The following is an 18902-nucleotide window of genomic DNA, read 5'->3' on the forward strand; positions in this document are numbered from 1 at the left end:
CCAGTAATGATGGTTGTTCAGTAAATTTACCCTCTGGAGAATGGAAATACCCTGAGAGGATTGCAGCAAGGACTCCACTGTGTAGCCTGATTCTCAGAGGTGGAGGAATTTTGTGCTCCCTGCTTCCTAAAACAGTAGATGTCCTGACTCTCCAAGGATTAAGAGGGGAAGTGTGCAGAGTTTCTTTTCTACCATGATTGATATTCACCAATTGATATTTTCAATTGATATTTTCCATCTTATCACATGATTGGCAAATATGTACATATAACTAAAGGTTCTAAAACTAATACACACTCCAATATAATATTCCAAAAATATGTATATTAGGATAAAAGCAATATTTAAGGACTGATCTCGGTTGCATCTGTGATATTTGGAAATTTCAGTGCTGTGCTGACAAATATCTCTACAAGAAAATACTGCATTCATTCAGTATTACACGGTGATCTCATTTGCACAAACGCTCACAGTGCTCTGCCCGCTTCAGTCAAACGTTTGGAGCACTGGGGAAAGGAAGAATGTGTTTATCTTGATCTCCAAAAAGGGATTTAAGGGTGAGAGCAGGCGGTATATTAGACTGTTTTCATTGCCTGTCAGCTGTGGTAAACCTGAGCTGTCTGCAGTGTCTCTGGATAAGCAGCAGCAGCAGTAGCAATGGCCTTAGTATGTTTGACTGCATTCATTTTTACCCTTAGGCATCTCAGCATTTCTGTAGGCTCTATAGCACCTTCCTTGAAACCTTTAACAATTGCATCTCTACTAACTGGTGTTCATGAGATACCTTAATTCTTAGGTCTACCAGCTACCATAAGTGGAGCGTTCAATGAGGCGGAAGTATATAGCCATACTGGGTGAGGATCTTCTTTCCTTCAGTTGAGCCCTTTAGTTCTGTGGTCTGGGCACTTCTAAGCAGGGAACCCAGGGATCATGCTTTTCTTGTTATTTCATAGATCGGCTTTGACCACTTAGGGCTAGATGACAAAGCGGCTTCAGGAGTGCCCTTTTGGATGTCTCTTGTGTGTAAATGGTGGTGAATTCTTGTTAGATAAATAAATGAGGAGTTTTTATCAAAGTAGAAATATGAGGAGAATGTTTCAGGAACAGAACATTGCAAGGAGCTTGATGACACAGAAATGCCTGTCAGAGTTTCAGTGGGTGACAAATGAGGCATACCTACTTCATAGGAAAATTCGATGTGAGGGCGGTTGACCCACAGCTTTCCCTCTTTCTAGTTGCTAGCTAGGATTTGTATGGCTATCCTTGCGTAATCATTTCAGTGTTGGACAGAATTCTGCTGCCTTGGTTGGAGCCTTTGTTAAGAAGTATCCTAAAATCATTAAAAGCACTCGAGTCAGCAGTGACCCCTAAAATCAGGAGCTATAATGTGAGCCTTCGTTTCACTGGTAGGTACTTCAGACCTACAGGAAGCTGAGGATAGCCCAGGTTACTGGTTTCTCTCGATTGCTGAGTGACTGTGATTGTTGCAGTCTCTTTGTAGTTAAGAAAATGGGCTTCATTTGTGTTTCCATCTCTACCCTACCACATCTCCCAAGCTAATGGCAGTCAGATGGGGCTCTTTGGATGCTCTATAACTCTATCCTGTGATTTTTATTAACAAATAAATGAATCTTCTCAGGTGAAATCATTTGTTAGCACAGAAATCATGTTTTCAGTTGTGGGGAGTCCTAGGGTTTCTTTGGAACCAAGAGGAAAAGAAATACACAAATGCTTTACGGACATTTCCAAAGCATTAGAACTTGAGAGGGAAGACATGCAAAGTTACTGAATCTTGCTCCTACCTGAAAATGCAGAATTGGAGTTCAAAGAAGTGTGCACTGGGGTTCAAGATAACAATCAGTGTAATAGAATGGGTAAGTGTTAGAGTCTCTCTGAGAGTGGCCTCATTCTGAATGCCCTTCTTAGCTCATTGAAAAGAGGGTGAAGACATTTAAGATGGTGCACTTGAATAACAAGTTGTTCTTGGTCGTCTTAGGTCCCTTTGTCTGAGCTTGGTCCTTCCTTGGTTCATTGCTAGTTTTGTAACTGTTCAGTGTTCTCGTGGTCAGACATCACCAAGTATCAAAAGTGGGACCAAAAAATAATGTTTCTGAACAGAAAGTACCCCTTCTATACAACAAGAAGTATATGGCTCCTGACATAAATTATGCCTATCAGATATTCAGGGTCAGCACGGTGTCTCCTTTTTATTTCATTTCTCCTTTCCAATTTTATTTTAATAATTAAAAATACTGCTGATCACACTGAATGACTTCTAGCAGAGAAGCAGTCTGTCCCAGAAGGACCAGTTGTGGGCCATCAGGTTTATGACAGCCATAAAACCAGAGTCAGATCAGAGCATGGCCTCCCTGAATGACGGCCTTCTGCCTCCACCAGACTCCCCATCAGCCGACTGCTTTGGAAATTTCTATTTGTTTGGGCTTTTTGTTGTTGTTCTGTTTTGTTTCCTGGTGCATGTGCAAGAGTGTGTATGCACGCACGCTTAAAGATATAAATGAAACAGGTATGTAATGCCCTCTGCCTGTTAGAAAGACTAAAGCCATAAAAATAACAAACGGCATGTATTTGCTAGAATGTCAAAGTTATGAGTTTATTTTGTAATGATGTGCTCCTGCCTTCATGAGGTAAACTGGCCGTGGCGGAGGTGTTATTAGTAATATGGACTCAGTGGAGCAGAAAGCCGAGTGACCGAGAGATCAGTGTATCAGTCAGAGAGAGGGCAAATGGAAAGAGACAGCGGGAGAATGAGAAAAGAGCTGCAGAGCCAGGGCTGAGATTAAAGACAGACCGAGAGGAGGATGGCAGCCCACTGGTCAGATACGGTCTCCCCTGCTCACCGGCTCCTTCAAAGCAGCTGCCAGCATGTTGCTTGGCTTAGGGCTGCCTGGAAAGGCTTGTTCTCTGTTCTTCCTTATCGAGGAAAACAGTAATCGTAGAGCAATTTTGCTCTCCATATTCTTTTCCGAACACTCGCTTACGCCTTTCCTAGCTGAAGTTAAATGGAACCAAGGCCAGCGGGATCACAGCAAGGTTATTACTTTGGTGACCAACTTGCTCAGTCCTTGGAAGGTCTTGATGCAGGGGGCTGACCCAGCAGGCAGGGGAACCTCTCCAAGCCCCCAATAAGAAAGAGCCAATTGAAAATATACAGGCATAGTTTGTTGGCCTTGATTTGTTTAGGTTCTCCCAAGAGGCTGAAAATTAATAAAAGTTAGGAAAAACAATTTTTTTCTGCTGTTGTTTCTTAGAAAAGAGGAGCGGGAACAGAGAAGAGTGTGTACAGTGAACTCTCCACAACTGTTTAGTGCTCTCCAGGGCTACCCTAGATGACTGGCAATTACTACACACTCAGCAGTTTGCAATAGTCAGTGATCAGGCCGCCTGACTTCCATCTGCTGGGTCAGAAAACCTTCCTCCCTGGAAGAAATTATTAACCAATCTTAGGGAAGAAACGAAACCCTATAATTTCCAAGTCTGAGAATATTATTTCTTTTTTTCTTTCATCTTTAGGGGAAACTTTGTAGTTTCTATTTGCAAGTGCCCCTACCTGACAAGGTTTAGAGTCCTCCAGACACAGTAGAGTGAGGCCTGGATCCTTCCCAGTCCTCAGGGTATAACAGGCTTGGGGAAGTATATCACAGCCTCACACTCAGCACACAAAGAGCTGCTTCAGGAATTTACCCCGTTTAGGAATGGGGGGAGAGACAGTGGGCCAGCTTTAAAAATCAAATGTCAGGAGAAAGTTAATCCTTTAGAAAAGTAAGGCACCCAGCCCCATAGCCTTTCTTTAACATAGACTCAGCACTAGTGGGGGGTGGGGTGCACATTCATAACTGCTAGACTGTAAAAGAAGATGTAGCTAGTACCCCGCCCCCCGGGTCCCAGCCTACCTACCACTATTTTTTTTCCTCAGAGCTAAAGTTCTCTGCACTTGTCTATGGTAGCTTCTAGAGACAGGGAGCTTGATGGCTTTAAAATTGTAACAATGTATGCTACTGTTGAAGGTCTTTTTTATTTTCTAAATTTTCTTTTAGGAAAGAAAGTCCTGGGAGTCCTGAACAACCCACAGAAAATGGGTTTGTCTTTGTTTGGTAGAGGGAGAAGAACTATTTTAGTAAGAATTGGGAAATAATGTACTTTGTTCTATCTATACAGACCAATGTCTTTTCATTTGCTCGTTTGTCTAGGTCCTTGGTCGAGAAGTATACACCTCCAACAATCAGCTTGGGGGCATCCAGATTATGCACAACAATGGGGTTACCCACTCCACTGTGTGTGATGACTTTGAGGGAGTATTCACAGTCTTACACTGGCTGTCATACATGCCTAAGGTGAGTCTTTCCTACCCACCATCTCTGCCTCAGCTTATTTGTTGAGCTGCCACGTTTGAAGAATTTCTCATCAAGTATTTCTCTGAAACCTGTAGATATTTCTCTTGGAGCTGTCTTTTACCTTCTACCTACAGAACACCTTGTATCTCATTAACTTCCACTCTTTTCCAGCCACAGATATTTCATGGCCTATATACGTTCAGATCCCAAAACATTAAGACTTTCCTCATCTCTATGAGTTCCCTCCCTGTAGTAGCCATTTGTCCTCCAGGAGCTTGCTTCTTAGAGAGCAAGGGCAGGATGGACCAGGTCAGAGTGCACCAGTATGTGTTAGGCTCCTAAATGAGAGCTGGGAACTGCTGTTCCTTTGGGGCTTGACACATAACTGCAGTGCTTCTGCTTGATGCCTGGGACCAATGGGTATAATTCTGAACGTCTTTGTGTGGAGCTGTTGCTGCTGAGTTGAGGTCTGAGACTGACATCTGCTGATTGATGCCCGTTCTCTCCCACTCTTTCTCTAGAGCGTGCACAGTTCAGTTCCTCTCCTGAATTCCAAGGATCCTATAGATAGAATCATTGAGTTTGTCCCCACAAAGGCCCCGTATGATCCTCGGTGGATGCTGGCAGGCCGTCCTCACCCAAGTACGTATATGTTTAAAGACCTAATAGTATCCTGGCTGTCTAGTAACTATCTTAACTCTAGCACAAAAGTATATTTGTAAGAAACTGGAACTAAGTTTCTTACCTAGAAAGAAAGGACGATAGAAGAAAAAAAAAGCTCTATGAAGAAAAAGGTAAAAAACAAAAACTTGGTGAACAAACAAGAGAAAAGTAAGTTTTATCAATCACTTGCTTAGTCACAACCATGTCGTCGGTGACTCATTCCTTCTGTTACTAAGGAACTTAGTAGGTCTGGTATACGCCATAAATCATGGTCTTACAGGACCAGAATCCTTTTTGTTGGGGTGGGGGTGGAGATCCTGGAGATCAAACTTGGAGCTTCATTTATGCTAGGTAAGCACTGAGCTACTATCTCTGGCCAACTATAGGGGCTCATGTCTGCTTGGGAGGCTGAGGCAGAAGGATCGGCAGTAGTAGCATGAGGCCAGCTTGGGTTACATGGTGATTCAAGTCCAGCCTGAAATGCATAGCTAACCCATGCCTCTAAAACAAAAGGCGAGGGGAGACAGATTAATGGAGTTACCTTGATCTGTAAAATATCTCTAAGCTTTAAATGTAGAATTTAACTATATGCTTATTAGCAAATTATTGCTGAATATCACACCACCCACATTCTTCTTGTGATAGTGGGTTCAGTATTGGTAGTAAAATGTTTCTAAGAAGTCCTGAGTTCTATCCCTAGAGCCCTCATTTTAAAAAGTTGAGCATGGTACAATATGCTTCTAATCTTAGCACAGGGGACATGAAAACAGATGGGTCCCAGCGGATTTGCTGGACATCTAGCCTAATGTACTGTAGTTCCAGGCCAGTAGATGGCGTCTGAGAGATAATGACATCTAAGGTCCTCTCTCCTCATGTGCCTCATACAGAACACACACAGAGGTATACTTACACATTGCAGAAAAAAGGAGTGCAGAAACTAAACTTACATTTGTCAATCCACTTGGCAGTTGCTTTTGTAAAGCTCCAAGTAGCCTGTTTTTTTTTTTTTTTGTTTTGTTTTTTGTTTTTGTTTTTGTTTTTCATTGAGATAAGGTTTATCTTTGTAGCCTAAGCTAGCCTGGAACTGGTGATGTAGCGCAGGTTGGCCTTTAACTCTCATCCTTTTGCTCCAGTATGCTGAGTACGGAGATTCCCAGCATGAGCTCCCTACCAGTCCTGACCCTACTTCCTCTGAATGGTGAAGAAGTGTTGGTTCTTTCTTGCATGCCTGTTGCCACTACTCATTTTTAAAATAGGGTCCATAAAAAATGGGTTGCGGAGGCTGGAGAGATGGCTCAAAGAGTCATTCTTCCAGACACACACTCGGTTTCCTAAAACTACACAGCAGCCCACAACCATCTGTAGCTACAGTTCCGAGGAAATCAACATCCTCCTCTAGCCCCCTAGGTGCCAGGTACATACTTGGCATGTAAGCAAAATACTATAAACATTAAAATAAAAGATGAATTGCAGAAGACATTTTGTTAAATTTAAGGGCCATTGTGAGTCTGCTGAAATGAAAAGATTTGTTCATAAACAAGACTTAATAGAACCCACTCAAGGCAGAGTGTGGTGTAGGAGCACTTTCATATACATGTCTTATTTTTGCAAGATCCCACAACTATTGTTTTGATGCAGTTAGACATGATCTCTAACTGTGAATATTCTAGAAAATTCAAGAGAACTCTGTTAGTTTTAATTTATAATCATCACTCTTTTTTTTAGGCCTTTTCTTATTACTCTTCATAAAATTACTTTTTTTTTTTTACATAGGCAAAAAAAAAAAAATCATCATTGTAGTCTTTCTCTTCCTTAATTTTTTTTACACATAATTATGGTGAGAACCATAAGTATGACACAGTGATTGGCCTTAAAAATCTAGGACTTTTCTGAGAATTAAGTGTTTTTCCTCTAAATTCAGAACAAAGCTCAGTAGTGTTCTCCTGGGAAACATAGGGAGGCAACTTAGTGGCACTCCAGTTCTCCGTCTGAGTTGGAGTGACTTCCTTGTGGGACCATCAAGTCCAGCTAGCATAGCCAATGGCTTCTTCCTCCCTAGTCAGCATATGAGGCAGGATGGTTTTGTTGTGGTACTAGAGCTTAAACCCAGGGCATTATGCACATCACGCAAGAATCCTACCACCTAGCATACTTCTAGCCAGCTCCCAAGAGTTTTGAAACAAGTAAACCTTCTGGTTTTAAAATTAATTCTATAGTTCAAATCACTTATTATCGAAGTAAAAATCATAAAATGACCCAGGCATATAAAGTTAAAATTTCAGGATCCTGGTGAAACTACAAATTTGGTTTAGAACCTTCATCAGAATTTGAGCACTTTGCAAAGTATAATAGTATATACATTTAATCCAGTGCTTTAAGAGGATGAAGCAGGAGAATTGTAAATTCAAGTCTACCCTGGGTAAGATTGTCTTAGAAAGCAAAGCACCTTTGTTCCATAGGGTAAACAGACGCACATATTTAGGTGGGCATTATCCAGATTATTATTAATAAGCACTACAGAATAAAATAAAATGTGTGATAAACTAAGTTTTCTGGTGTTTTGGGTAATATTTTTTCATCGACTCTCTAGTAATTCATCCTGCTGTCTATGTGCAGCTAACACTCGCTCCCAAATCGAGTGACTTCAGATTTTAATTTAGTGGAAGCGTTAAAGAAAGCAGATGATTCCCTATGATAAGTTAAAGCTGATATCTTCTAGGTGAAAAGTTAAAGTCATTTATTAGAGGAGATAGTGCCGTGATATTCTTCAAACTGACGCCCAACACGAGACCAGAATCTAAACGATCAGCTTTGGGCTCACGATACAGAGATAATTTTGAAATGGATGATCACATTTTACACTGGGGCCATAGAGGCAAGGAATGTAGAACACAGTAATTACAAGTTTAGTCTTGATAAAACACTGTCCGTCCTGTTTAAGTCAGCAGAGGTTAGCTTGCTCAGATCTCTACTTTTAATTGGTTTTGGACTTGAGGTTTAGGGGGTGGAGGGCCTCGTTCAAATTAGAAGAATCACTGAGAAACTGTGAGCTAAGAGGGCAAACGAGGAAACAGGTATTTGCAGAAGCCTTTATGGGGACTTGGTCAAACATTCATGCCCGGGGATCAAAAGTTTTGTCTTAAACTAAGGTGGTGAAAGTTATGTGCCTTGGCAGTCTAGGGAACTGCATAAGGAAGAGGTCATGGTATTAAGTGTATGTATATTTTTTTAAGTGTATATAGCTTAACCATTCTGTTTTTGTTCTGTTAAGGGTGTGTGTCATGGCCCTTCATGTAGAAAGATTATACTTTGTCAGCCATTAGTAAAGTGAGTCTTTATTGTTGCATTCTGGCAGAGACTGAATCTCTTATTTACCTCCAAGTCTGAGTCTTCATCTGATCATTAATACTATTTTCATCCTCCCATTAAAAGAAAATCAGTGGAATCAAACAAAATTGTAAGGCAAGTTTTAAAATAGAAATAAACATTTTGAAGACATCTTTAATGACTTGGCTGCTTCTTGACAAATGTTTGTGGTGTCTTGAAAAAAGGCAAGCTATTTATTTAAAGGCACGCAAACTCTCTGCTAGCTGAACCCCATCGTTTAACAATAAATGATGCTTTTGCTGATAAATGATTCTTTCTATGCAGACTAACAAATGAAATAGGGGATGATTTCAGAAGGCAGACGAACACTCGGTTGCTTAATGCTTCCATCTATTATAATATGGTTAGAAACAACAAACTCCTCCAAACAAGTCCCCAGATCCCACCTTAAATCCATCAGCCCAGTGCGCTGCCGGTGGGTGCACTGCCTTCAAGCTCTTTATGTCTTTCTCACCCCCACCCTCCTTCACAGCCCAGAAAGGCCAGTGGTTGAGTGGATTTTTTGACTATGGATCTTTCTCAGAAATCATGCAACCCTGGGCACAGACCGTGGTAGTTGGCAGAGCCAGGTAAGACCTCATTTGTTTTGGAAATTCTTTTTCTTCCCACATAAAAATAGTAAAGGAAAGGTTATACCTTTCACCAATAAAGCTTTGTGTCTGCATCTTCTAAGAGGATTAGATAAGAGCCAGAGCCAAGGTAATCTACTGATTCCTCTAGTCATTTAGTGTGTCATTCTAATGAGGTGTTTAATCTGAAGGCTGATTTTGACAATGTTTCCTTCTTACACTTCTACAAGAGGAACTCTTGGGAACCTCAAAGCCACATTACAGTCTCAGTCACAATCAGTTTCCTCCCCAGAAGATCACTTCCTCTGAGGAGCAGGCACCACATGGTTCTCCGTATACCCTTATAATACTGTACTCAATTGGAATAGAATCAGATTTGAATTGAAAAAAATTTTTTTAATCTGAAGTAGGAGTGAGTAAAATAAGCTGGCATAGGTTGCTGGGATACACATATTTTTCAAGTGGGAAATTGAAGTTTCTATTAAATTTTAATACCCACTCTAAGAAGTGCTTCACTCAACAGCAAGCTCTGTGCAAAATAATCTGTCGTGCTTGCTATAACGAGCACCTGCCAAGGCTGATCTTAATCTAGGTCTGTGCAGCAGACATGCTGCCTTCGAGATCTGCATCGGGGGCTCACCTTCCTCCAGGGGGCAATCAGTTTTTCTTATCTTGGTGAAAAGAGGCACCTGCTCAAGATTCTCCAACACGCCACATTGGCTTGAGATTTAGATGCTAGCCTTGAAAATAATTCTAGCTTTGTGGTTCTCTCAGTACATCAGGTCAGCATGCCTCTTGCAGCCAGTGACAAGGAACCATCAGATGGCGAATCCCACAGACAGGGCCTTCCTCTGTGACACTGAATAGGAGTCACCTGAGACAGAAACTCAGAAACTAGCTGCTCATTTTCTCTCAAGTGTCAGGTCTTTCCCTCACCCAAAGCTATAGCATCCATGTGAGAATTATTTTATGTTAGTAAGATTCCTGCTGAGGAAGTGAAAGTAGGGCATACAGTTAGCTATGGGGCCTTATGTTATATTGAACTTGGTTTTGTTTACTTTGTTTAATGTTTCCTATGTATAAAATATGCAAAAGTATTTAAGCCTTCGAAGACCAAACTTCTGCTAAAGAATTTACACCTCCTGTGGGATATGAGGCCACGCTGCCTTACTCTGAAGATCAGAGAATAGCAGTTACTCTGCACCCCCATCAGTCAGACTGCTTTTAGGTAGCTCGGCTCTTGTTTATTCCAGGACTTACTCTGACTTCTTCCTTTCCTTCCATCTGATGAGTTCTGGGCTTCTTACTCCAAACATATCCACATGCTCAGAAGTATATAAAACAAATGGAGCCAGCTTCTTTCACAGGCAGTGTGGCATTTCAAGAAATAAATATAAATGTATTCTTCTGGGATTGTTACTGTAAGTGCTGCCAAAACTCATCTTTGGTATGTATGTTTGGAATATGTGTGCTATTGGCTGTAAATTGTCTTTTATTATGCCATGGCACCTTGTCCAGGGACGCACTATAAAACAAGATGTAGCATCTTCATGTGCTAGCCTGATAAAATTTATATGAAGTATAATAGAAAACAGAAGTTGTTCTGAGCTGTTTTCAACTTCAATAAATAACTGTAATACTCGGATAAAGATGTTCTTTATTAGGTCACATGGGCCCTAATATATAAGTTATAAGTTACCGATTTAGGGTGGCTTTTGCAATTACAAGTTTCCAGTTGGAGTGTTAATCATTGTGAACAGAAATATTTCTGAACTCTCCTGTGTACCTCCTGCTCGTTGTCTGGTTGTCTAGAGGGCTTTTGATTCTGATTCAGTGCAGGCAAGTGACAAGGGGGTGGTGGGTGGTCTCCACTCAGCTCCAGTTAGGTCTCTTGTGAGGAAAAGAATCCATTTCCAGCAGTTGGTATAACAACCAAAGACCATCCTTCAAGGAAAAGTTTGTTACGGACATGTTGTAAGGAATGAGCATAACCCAGCCCAGTCCCAGCCCAGGGGAAAGCAACTGCAGAACACAGATGGAATCACATTTTCTGGAGTAAGAACTCACCCTCATCTGACCTCTCCCTCTTGGTTTCTCTTCCTTCTTCCCTTCATCTCTGATTCATTCTTGGAGATGAAAAGCCAGTATAGGAGACCATTACAGAACAGACAAGCAGAAGCTTCAAGCTTCTGAATCCTAGCTTAATATAGCTTTGAAATTAATATCTGCTTCTGAAGTAGATTTCACCAAAATTATTACTAAAAAATACTCCTGTCTCATTGTTCTTTTCCACTGAAGGGAAAAGGGCTTGTTTAACTACCAAGGCTCTATCCCATAAGGCCAGCAGTTTCCGACTGTACCCCACTATCAAGAGCTGATTGACAGCAAACTGAGACATTTCATTTGGCAACCATAGAAGTAGATGTGTGCACTAGGCTGTTGAATTCCCCTAATTCAGCACTCAGTTTGAATTTATCCTGTTGGGCGTCTTAAAATATGAGTGAGTATGCGGGTACTTGCCGCTGTATTTACAAAGTAAATGAAACCCAAAGGTCTCACATTTAACCCTCAAAAGCATTAGAGTCTCCTCTGCTCTGTTTGCTTCTAGTTTTCTCTCAATGTTTGTGTGCAACTGAAAAAATAAAAGCCTAATTGTAATGTTAACATTCATTATGTTCCTGTGTGGCTCTTCCTTTCCCCAGGTTAGGGGGAATACCTGTGGGAGTAGTTGCTGTAGAAACCCGAACCGTGGAACTCAGTGTCCCAGCTGATCCTGCAAACCTGGATTCTGAAGCCAAGGTTGGTCACCTCAAATATTCCTCATAATCATGCTTTTGGAGTACCTTTGTGCCTGGAGTTTGTTTCCCTTCTGCAGTGCCTACAGGTACACCAGATTTTAGTGCAGGACACTGATCACTTTCGAGATGCCTCTAGATAACGGCAAGCAGAGTTTTATGTGAACGGTTAACTGGGCCCTGGCAGGAGTCTTAGTGAAACTGAAGCAGTCTGCTTTTGTTAGGCAGCTAGTTCTACCGAGGAGCTGGTGCTGATGCTCATCGCTTCCAGATTCCGTGAGTGGTAATAGTCTCACAGAGGGCCAGCTGTGGAAACTGCGGCCCTTTTCTTCTTAAAGATGGATTCTACTTTCATTCTTTGTCACCAGCTAGAATGGGGGCAGGGGTGAAGGAGAGGAATAAGGAGGTTCCTCAGCAGTCTCACATAAGAATCAGGTGAAAGAATCAAGAGTCACAGTGCCAGACAGGTGAAAGGACTTTGAGGCTGTACAGTTTGCTCTCTTTGAAGCGTAGAGTAGGGCTGGAAGGTACCTCTCAGGAAAGTATTGCCGTACAAGTATGAGGTCCTGAGTTGGATTCCCAGAACCCACACTTAAAAAATGAACAAATCAGATATGATGGTGCATGCTTATCATCCTAGCACTGGGAGGGCAAAGACAGGTGGATTCCTGGGGCTTGGTGACCAGCCAGCCTCACCTACTTGAGTGAACTCTTGGCCGGTGAGAAACCCTGTCGCAAAAAAGCAAAGTAAATGGGACCTAAGAATGATATCCAGTGTTGCTCCCTGGTCTTCTCATGCATGTACACACATACACAAAGAAAAAAGAACAAAAAAAAGATAGTAAGGTAATTAAGTTGCCTCTAAAAAGGGTTCCTATTGAGAGAAGCAATTCAGTTCTTTGTCTAAGAGGTGATGTATGGTCAGGCTTCCCAGAAAAGAGTGTTCAACAAGGTCAAAGATCCAGGATCTTTTTTTTCTCACTTAGGAGTCATCCTCATGATGAACAACAGTTCTAATTTATCTGGTTTGATCTTAAGAGTTTACTATTCTTAATAACACCTTGATCAGTTAAAGGAGCTTCTCCTTCAAACTGTGTTGATAACTGGCTACTCCCTTACTTTCCCCAACAGATAATCCAGCAGGCCGGCCAGGTTTGGTTCCCAGACTCTGCATTTAAGACCTATCAAGCTATCAAGGACTTTAACCGTGAAGGGCTACCTCTAATGGTCTTTGCCAACTGGAGAGGCTTCTCTGGCGGGATGAAAGGTGACTGATGGGCTGGGGAAACAGTGACAGGCCTGCTGAGGGCTAGAAGGGAACCAGTGATTGCTAGGCAGAGGTTGGGAGGCCGGGGGGGGGGTGGCGGGGGCCGGGGGGGAAGAGGTCAGTGGCACTATGTCAGTAATAGTAGTCCCGAGGGTCTGGCCGTGCATGCCTTCAGTCCCAAGTGGAGGTCTGAATTCTGTGACAGCCAGGGCTGCACAGAGAGACTCTGTCACCTCCCCACCCCAGCCCTAAAAAATTACTGAATAATCTAGTATTGTGTAGGTGGGCTACTGTTTAAGATTCAGCTTTTATAGATACATGTTAGGCCATTCAGGTGGTCCTGTGAAGTATTTTTCTACTGGTTTCCACTCTTCTCTCGACATGTTCTTGACTCACATTACTCTCTGACATTCTTAGATGACCAAGATGTATTCTGGAATTAGCAGTAACTGCAAGAAAATGAAAAAACTATACTAGAGACTGGCTGTTCTTTGGCAATTTGTGATATCTTTTTATTATCAACCAACAGCCCTAGGCCTGTGGCTCCAGCAGATTAGACCATTAGTATCAGGGCTGTAGTCCATGCCATGGGAATTTCCTAATGATTAGGCAGCCAATGTCACTATTAACTAAAAATTCTCCCTGAGCAGAGCCACTGTGGACAGTCCAGGGAGAACCAGAAATGATTACGTCATCTGAGGATAGACACCCACAGCTGTGCAAAGGCCAGCATCTGCACCTACAGGCTGTGAGAGTATGGCTCCATTCTTCATTCACCTCAGGGTTCTGAGGGAATAGATGGGATGGGGAAATGGAAGGAACTGACATGCCAAAGTGATTGAGATTGCTGAGACTGTAGAGATGCGAAGTAATGAGCCCTCCATAGAGAGCCTATGCAAAGCTTAGAACAGGAGGGCCTCTGCTTTCTGGGGGAGGAACAGCCAGGGAGAGCTCCCCTTTGTAGGTTACTGGCCATGTGTGAGATGTATTTACAATCTCTGGCCTAGCCAGGCCTCACTGAGAAAACGAAAAACTGTTACTATTTTTGTAGTCATCAAAAAGACCATTTTTATTAGAGAAATACCACTTTTCCTGGAGAAAGCTTTTAGTGTACATTACAGCCTAATGCTTATGTACTTTTTAAAAACTAATTTTTTTTTATGTATCTGGGTGTTTTGGCTCCATGTATTTTATGTGCATCACATGTATGCCTGATGCCTGTTGAAGCCAGAAGAGAATGCCAGTTTCCCGAGAACTAGAGTTACAAATGTTTGTGAGCCTCCATGTGGATGCTGGGAACTAAACCCAGTTTCAATACAAGAGAAATAAATGCTCTAGCCACCTAGCCATCTTTCCAGCCCCACTTGAGGACATCATTATTGTTATTGTTGTTGTTGTTATTATTATATTTGGTTGTGGAGAGGGTAGGAGGAAGAGTCAAAGGACAACTTGTTGGTTCTCTTCTCCCATCATATAAGCAGATAAGTCCTGGAAATTCAGTTCAAGTTGTCAGATGTATGCCAAGCACCGTTACCCACTGGCTCTAATTCTGCTGCCTATTTTGGCATCAGTTCCTTATGTTGATTGCTAAGCCCTGAAATATTAAGTATAAAACTAAGATTCATTGAAGGCAGGACTGGTACCACATTCTGTAATTCTGGCACTTGGGATGCTGAGGCAGGAGGATTGATGTGAGTTTGAGGCCATCCTGGTCTACATAGTCATACCTGTTCTCAGTGTGGTGTGGACAGGTTATTGAATCCTTGCACTAGAAATGATATTAGCTGTGATCATGCTGTCTTTCGTAATCACAAGCTCTCTAAGAGACATGCCAAATTTCTGTACACAGTTTACATGAATTAAGGCTTGGCTTAAGAAAATCTCCTTAAGTAACTAGCTTAAAAAAGAATGACCTAGTTGACAGAAGAATGTGGATCCATCTCTCTCTCTAAGTGTATGTGAGCAGGGTACATGCACACCACAGTGCATTTGAGGGGTCAGTTCTGTCCTTTAAGTGAGTTTGAAATTTAACTTTCTCAGATTCTCTCACTGAGGGCCTTTACACACCGAACCATCCTATCTGCCTGTCTCTCTCTAGAGCACTCTGGCCAGCCAGAATCCAGGACCAGAACTGATGAACTTATAACATCCTTGGATATCCCGAAAAACACACCACTTATGTATTTCCCTCCCTCCTAAAGTCTGTGGTCATTGTAGGAACAAATAGCTAGAGCTCAGAAATGAGTTTGTTTTATTTTTTTTTTCCTGAACATTAGAGCAAATTTAAAATTAGCCTGATCTATATATCCTCTTGTCTCAAAAAAAAGTTATTTTTTAAATTGTGGTAAAAGATATATAGTCCTCATTTTAACCATTTCTACGTGTACAGTATATTGTTGAACTATCTTGATAGAGCTGCTCAGCAATTATTAGTATTACTTCTATCTCAAACTTTATCATTCAGCTTAATCTCTGCTCACTAAATAATCCCTGTCCCTGGTTGGAAATGAATTATTGGCCTAAGATAGTTCAGAGCAAAGTTCTTTCTTCTCAGCTTAGGTGTGATGCCATCCATTTACATAGCACATGAGACAGGCTTTAGGGGAGCTCGAGGTCTGTGTGAGCACAGGAGAGAAGAACACTCATGTGTACATACAGGTCAGGGTGCTTCCCACATATTATCTCATGGAAGAGGACCTAAACTGAGAGCCTCTTGTCATTCTCCACATCCCTTGGGGAGATGTTTGCAGTTTTGGTTTCAATACTGACTGGGGATTATGCAGGGAGGGAAAATAAACAATTATGCCATCCCTCAGTGCACACAAACACACAGCCAGGAGCCGACTGCACTGTGGGTAAAATGACTCCAAAATTGTGTGTAATGAGTAGGAAAAGATTAGAGACAGCTCTTGCTATGCTGAAAATTGACATTAGTGGAGGGAGAAAAAAAAAACTCTTTACTAGTCGGCCTAGGAGGTCTAATTCGAGCAGTAAAAATATAAATAAATAAATAAAAGCTTGTCAAGATGGTATTGGTGCTTTTTTTCCAATGAGCTCTATCTGGCCGGAAGGCTATTCAGCATAATGCAAAATTAAATTATAAAAACTGGCTGAATATTTAGATGGAAGAGCCATTGGGAAGCAGTTTATTTAGACGAACCGGCAATGACCCACAACAGGGAGACATCAAGCGTGAAATTTACTAGAAATTAGCACCAGGGTCCCAGCCTCAGCATGAATAGTTTGATAGGATGCAAATCCCAGTGATATTAAGCCGCCTCACTGCTGGTGCTACAGGGTCACTCTCAGTTGGCTTTTCATGTTATACTTATTATTTTTTCCTAGGACAGGTTATAAATAACAATAAAAAACCACATTTATTGAAAACTTTAACTGGAATGAAAGTCTATTTTAAAGTCTCTGATTACTTGGGTGTTGAAATACTCACGAGAGATGTTACATGTGTGCAGTTTGTGTACGCCTAATGTTTACCTCAGTGCCTAACATAATCTTGCCTAAGCCAATAAGATCTGCTCCAGTTTGCTAGTGTGCGGCACTTCAGAAATACCTCCACACCCTACTCCCTCGTTGGTACCTGTGGCTGCCACTGCTTATCCGTGCTGCATGAGAATAAAGGCCCCAGTCAGAGTTGATACCTGGATGCTGGGTGTAATCACCATTCATGCAGATGTACTTTCCCAGGTTGCTAGAGAGCTCCTTCCTCTCCAGTGAAGAACGGATCAATATTTCCGTTTCCAGTCCAGTTGCATTTCTCAGGCACCAGAACGACAAGCAAATGTGTGGCTTTAAATTTCCCTGAACTGACTCTACCATAAACCCTAGAGACCCCTCCCCTGATGTTCTTAGCTAAGTCTTTATTTCTTAAAATGGGGATGGGTTTCAGACATTTATGTCAGATCATTGTTTCAAAATACTTAATTTGAGGAAATGTGTGATTCAATATTAACATATTAATTGTAGTATTTGCTATGTGTTTATATTTGAATAACCTATTCGGGGGTGTTTTGACAGTTACATTATAGGTCTGTTGGTGTTCCAGGGGAGATAGAAGTGTTATTTTAGCTCCTAGCATGGCAGCTTTAAAGAAGCCTAAGGTTCCTTTCCTTTGTCAGATTTAGAGCTTGAAGATATTTGGTGGCAGCTAGATCCAAGCCCCTCACATAACTGCTAGTGCACTAATACAGTTCCTGACTTCTCCAGATATAAAGGAAATCCAGGCCACTGTCAGATAGGTTCAGTCCCTCAAGTCTCTTCTGGTTTTAGCCATTAGCTGTTAGAGATTCCTCTTAAGCCCCACATCTTTCCAAACAGTTAAGAATGAGTCAAATAAGGTAGTAAAGTGGGAACTTGGAGGTCATAAGTTTGAAGCTGGGCATGCTAATACATGCTTGTACTCTCAGCAATCAGGAGGCAGACAGAAGGATCTTAAGTTCACGACCAGCCTGGGCTACATAGTGAAAACCTATCTTAAAATTTTTTTTTCATTTGAAAGTCATCTCTGCAATTTACCCTTACTTAACTATGCTTCCTATTGCTTAGCTGTAACATGGATGTAGGAAAAAACAAATATCCTGATTATTAATGTGTATTTTTACCTGAGGACGCAGGTATGTTCCTGGTATGCAGCCATCTACCTAATAATGAAAAGGAAGTCCTTTTCACTAGAATGAAAATTTTTCATTTACTTTCATTCTAACTTCCATATAGTGTGAAGTTAAGTTTTGTTTTGTTTCTGAGATAGTGTTTCTCTGTGTAGCCCTGGCTGTTCTGAAGCTCACTCTGTAGACCAGGCTGGCCTGAAACTCAGAGATCTGCCGCCTCTACTTTGAGTGCTGGGATTAAAGGCATGAGCCACCATGCCCAGCTGTTTGGGTTGTTTGTTTATTATTAATTAAATGAAATATAAGAAAAGTCTTGCCCTGTGGAGAATTAGCTGCTAACCAGATGGACAGTACAGGGATAGATTTTGATAAAAATATCTTTTAGCAAATAAAGATGAGGAAAATGGCTGTAAACCTTGGATTCACTTACCTGTAACTTCGTTCGTTTTTAAGTCATATGACTTTAGTTCTATCTTTTGCTTTATTTTCAGCTTTAAGAGGGCCACTCCTTCCTGCTACTTGTTCTGAGACTGTACTCTTGGCAGTACTGACAAATGTACCGCTAATTACACAATTATTTTATTATGTAGCACTAGTTGAAATATCCACTAAAGAATTAATTTAGTTAAAATAATTTGAACTGAGCAATTATTTTCATAAGCACGGGATCAGCGTAAAGCGCTAAGGCCTTTATTCCCGCTCTTCACACAGCAGCTGTGCAATTAGCAGTAAATTTTTTTTTTTGGTCTTTGCTTTCCACCCACAGAAATAAATGTCTTCATTCTGATCATATATACAGAGTGCATGACCATACACTTTCCACATAGAATAAGAAATGTATCCTGGCAACTTGGAATTTCTGAAGTCCTCACAGATAAGCCAGGTTATAGCAAAGTCAAAGGCAGGTGCCTCACAGTAAACTATGCCCACTGATGGTCTGAATATAGAGCCATATTTACTCTGGAGTCAGTGACAGTTTAATTTGCCTGTAACTACAGTGAAAGCAGTTTCTATTTGGTTTGCTCTTCACTTCCTAAAAAAATGCTTCTTTGCCTTGGATTTCCAGAATTGATTTATTCCAAATTGAGATCCTCTCTGGATAGGAGACTTTGAACCCAGTTGAACCTGTTATTTGTTGTTTGGGAAGGATCCTTTGTGGCTTTAGTGATGTGCTCATTAAATGTCTGGACTCAGAACCCCAAAACTAGCAACGTTCAAACCTTACGGAGCTGGGAAGTGGGAAGCAG

General features: G+C 41.4%; 1 protein-coding gene across 5 annotated transcripts in view; it reads left to right on the forward strand.

The window, feature by feature from the left end:
• Positions 1–18902, forward strand: part of ACACA (acetyl-CoA carboxylase alpha) — a 202888-nt gene that overhangs the window by 162506 nt on the left and 21480 nt on the right. For all 5 annotated transcript variants that reach the window (XM_080923502.1, XM_080923501.1, XM_080923500.1 and 2 more), the window contains 5 exons: positions 4209–4352; positions 4874–4994; positions 8875–8971; positions 11674–11770; positions 12898–13033. In XM_080923502.1, coding sequence (XP_080779628.1) covers positions 4209–4352; positions 4874–4994; positions 8875–8971; positions 11674–11770; positions 12898–13033 — 595 coding nt within the window. The remainder of the gene's footprint in view (positions 1–4208; positions 4353–4873; positions 4995–8874; positions 8972–11673; positions 11771–12897; positions 13034–18902) is intronic.

This window comes from Micromys minutus (assembly GCF_963924665.1).
Source record: "Micromys minutus genome assembly, chromosome: 10".
In the NCBI taxonomy this organism is placed as follows: domain Eukaryota; kingdom Metazoa; phylum Chordata; class Mammalia; order Rodentia; family Muridae; genus Micromys; species Micromys minutus.